The following is a 3456-nucleotide window of genomic DNA, read 5'->3' on the forward strand; positions in this document are numbered from 1 at the left end:
ATGGATTCTAAACTTAGAGACAGTACCTATGTATAAGAACTTACAAATGATTAGCTTTCTCTTCATATACCACCGGGAAACAAAATGCACAAAACCTTACCTGGTAAGTGATGTCGGGCCTTGAAGGCTCTGCATTACTTCCTCCACCGAAGCCCCCAGTGATGGCATGACCCAGCGTGTGCCCGACTGCAGAGCCCACAGCCACGCCGGCTGCAGTGGTTGCCATCTGGGCCATCAGACCTGGCTGTCGGGGCGCAGCGGCAGGTGAACCGACAGCAGATGGTGGAGCCGCTGCTGGCGGCTGAGCTGCTGGCGCAGGTCTGGGCGCCGCTCTCATCTGAGGTGCCCGGCTGTGAAAGAAAAGAACAGAAAGTATGAAGCTCACGCTTCCTACCAGATTTGGAAACCGGCAACTTCCACAAACTGTACCCTCGGCCCTTGAACAACACAGGTTTGAACTTGTGGGTCCACTTATATGTGGATTTTTTCTGATAATTACAGTATAGTACTGCACGAATTCCTAATAATGTTTTTTCCTCTAGCTTACTTTATTGTAAGAATACAGTATTATAATATATACGGCCCACAAAATACATGTTAATCGGCTGTTTATGTTACTGGAAAGGCTTCCAGCCAGTAGTTTGCTAATAGTAGTTAGGTTACTGGGGAGTCCAAATTTATTCACAGATTTAACTGCACAGGAGATAAGTGCTCCTAACTCCACACAGCGTTCAAAAGTCAAATGTAGGGGCGCCTGGGTGTCTCAGTCGGTTAAGCAGCCAACTTCAGCTCTGGTCATGATCTCATGGTTTGTGAGTTCGAGTCCTGCGTTGGCCTCTGTGCTGACAGCTCAGAGCCTGGAGCGGGTTTCGGATTCTGTGTCTCCCTCTCTCTGTTCCTCCCATGCTCATGCTCGGTCTCTCTCTTGCCTCAATAATAAATAAACACTTAAAAACAAAACAAAAAACCCAAAAGTCAAATATATATGAAAAGAAACTTCAGGATCTTCATTTTTAATTATTAAATGCAAATACTCTATGCTAAGCAGAAAACTTTACAGAACACAATTCCCAGAACTATTTACATCACTTTATCTCTTTCACCTTCTCAGGTTGTAATCATCAAGTATAAACTATCTTTTCCTGCTTTTTGCAACTATTTCTATGTATGCATATACCCTAGAGCAGCTTTATAAAAGTTATTCCAATACCTTATAAAAATCATAAAATAGTAAGAGATTCAAAGATCCTTAGAGAATTCATCTATTCATGATGTAGGGTTAAGAATCATTGTAGGTGCTGGGAATCTACCTGTTAAAAAAAAAACCTCTGCCTTCATGACATTCTATTGAGGGATCAATTAAGTAAAATATGTCATATAGTATAATGTGTTAAGTGAAAAATATTGAGAGAACACGTAGGACTTTGCAATTTTAGGACAGATGAGGTTAGGTGTTACGAAGTTGGTATCATTTTAGTAAACACCTGCACATAGTCCAATGGGGGAAATAACACAATCCAATTCCTTCATTTCAGATTAAAAAACTGAAGCCCAGTAAATAGGAGTGACTTGCCTGAACTGTTACACCAAAATTAATTTCAATTGTTTCCCGTCTGTAGGATATTTGGATGCTTTCAGCATTTTCACTAGCATACCCAGCACTGCTTTAAAAATCTTCACATATATACTCCCTCTGCCCATTTTTAGATAGTTTCCTTGGGAGCTCTTCCCCCAGATAAGGCTAGATCAGAAAAGCGAATGACTTTGCTTCCACTTAGTGGTATCTGGCATTAGTTTACAAAAATGTGATCTTCTGTCCTTTGGTGAGAAGTTTCTTTCCATTAAGTGAGCTGCTTCCCTACACTCCTAGCACACTGTCCGAACGCAATCCACCTTACTGCAGAGAAACAGTGTGGTCCTGGGCTAAACGTTCTAAACTGGTCATTAGAAAACTCCGGTCAGATGTGGCTTTTTTACTTACTGGTAGCATAACCTTGGACAAGTCACTTATTTTGAGTCTCCAGTTTCCTGTTTGCTGTTAAACAGGAATAACATCTATCCTGGTGTTAAGGTTAAAGTATAATGGGCAGGACAGTTTAAAAGTATTTCATGAACTGAGCCTTGGTGACTCAGCTAAGCGGCCAACTCGCAATTTCTGCTCAGGTTATGTCAGCAATGGGATTGCGCCCCACCTCGGGTTCTGTCCTGACAAGGTGGAGCCTACTTGGGATTCTCTCTCTCTCCCCAAAGGTAAATAAGCTTAAAAAAATTGAAAGGTATTTTATGAACTAAAAAACATCATGTACATTTGAGGCTTTAGTAACTACGCTGCTGACAGGGCTGAGTCCCTGGAACGTTCACTGCTGGTGCTCACAGATGATCCAGTTTATTGAAATGAGATCTTTTTCCTGATTTTACTACCTTTCTCCGACACTGGTTTTTGGGGGTTTTTTTTCTTCTTCTGTATCTTTTGAAGTTTCAGCCGGTTTACACTTACAAATATCCACTTGTTTGGATAAGTTGCCCATATTAATTTAAAATGTACTTCAGGGGCAGCTGACTGGCTTAGTCGGAAGACCGGGAGAGTCTTGATCTCCGGGATCTTGAGTTCGAGTCCCACGTTGGGTGTAGAGACAATTTAGGTAAACTTAAAATCTTTTAAAATCGAGCTCTACAGTACCTTAAATAACTCACGGACATTCGAAATTAGAGAGTCTGCCACCAACGGGATACCTCGCTAAAGCCCATTTACAACCAGCCTGCGGCGGGTGGAGACCCCCCAAGGCCTCCGCCCCCGGCGAGGCCTCCAGCAGGCTCCGCCAGGCGGCGGCGAGGCCTACCGCGGCCTCCGTCTGCGTCACGGCGCCGGCAAGGCCCCAACCCCCGCGGCGGTCTCACCTGGCCGGAGGGGCCATGCGGGAGGTGCGGCTCCGGCTTCCACGCGGCATGGCTACTGCAAGGCGGCTCCGCGTCTAGAAATGCGAGACTGCGGAGACCCCGGCTGCTTCTGCGGACTGGTAAGCGGAAACCGGGGGGCGGGGGTGGCTGCCGCGCGCGGCCAATCAGTGCCCAGGCAGAGCCCCTCGATCGCCGACGTCTCCGCGTGCCCTGAAGGTCACTGGAAGAGCGGGACGTCCTGGCGGCGCGTCGTCGTACGCGGGTAGCGTCATGAGCTCCGCCTCTGGCTCCTTTAGGAGACCGGAAGTGCCTGAAGTTACCCTGCAAACGTACCCCCCGCGTGGTGCTGGTCTGCAACTGGACCGGAGGCAAATTAACTTTTCTCAGTATTATTTATTTGAGGCACAGTGTGGGGACATAATATGAACCGAACGAAGGAAACAAAACTTTAGGCGACATCGACAGAGCTGAGTTTATTCTGTTTGTACTTATATTATCTGTGGATTCAGGCAACAAAAGGTCGGATCGAAATAATGCCTTACGTTCATTTATTACTTT

General features: G+C 45.8%; 1 protein-coding gene across 1 annotated transcript in view; it reads right to left on the minus strand.

Moving 5' to 3' along the window:
• The window catches only part of CHCHD2 (coiled-coil-helix-coiled-coil-helix domain containing 2), a 4320-nt gene extending 1202 nt beyond the window's left edge, over positions 1 to 3118 (minus strand). Inside the window, exons 1-2 of the mRNA XM_029947558.1 lie at positions 2899 to 3118; positions 101 to 350 (exon numbers count right to left, since the gene is read on the minus strand). Coding sequence (XP_029803418.1) covers positions 101 to 350; positions 2899 to 2948 — 300 coding nt within the window. The 5' untranslated portion in view covers positions 2949 to 3118. The remainder of the gene's footprint in view (positions 1 to 100; positions 351 to 2898) is intronic.
• Positions 3119 to 3456: the final 338 nt, after the last annotated feature.

The sequence above is a fragment of the Suricata suricatta genome, chromosome 8 (assembly GCF_006229205.1).
Source record: "Suricata suricatta isolate VVHF042 chromosome 8, meerkat_22Aug2017_6uvM2_HiC, whole genome shotgun sequence".
Classification (NCBI taxonomy): Eukaryota; Metazoa; Chordata; class Mammalia; order Carnivora; family Herpestidae; genus Suricata; species Suricata suricatta.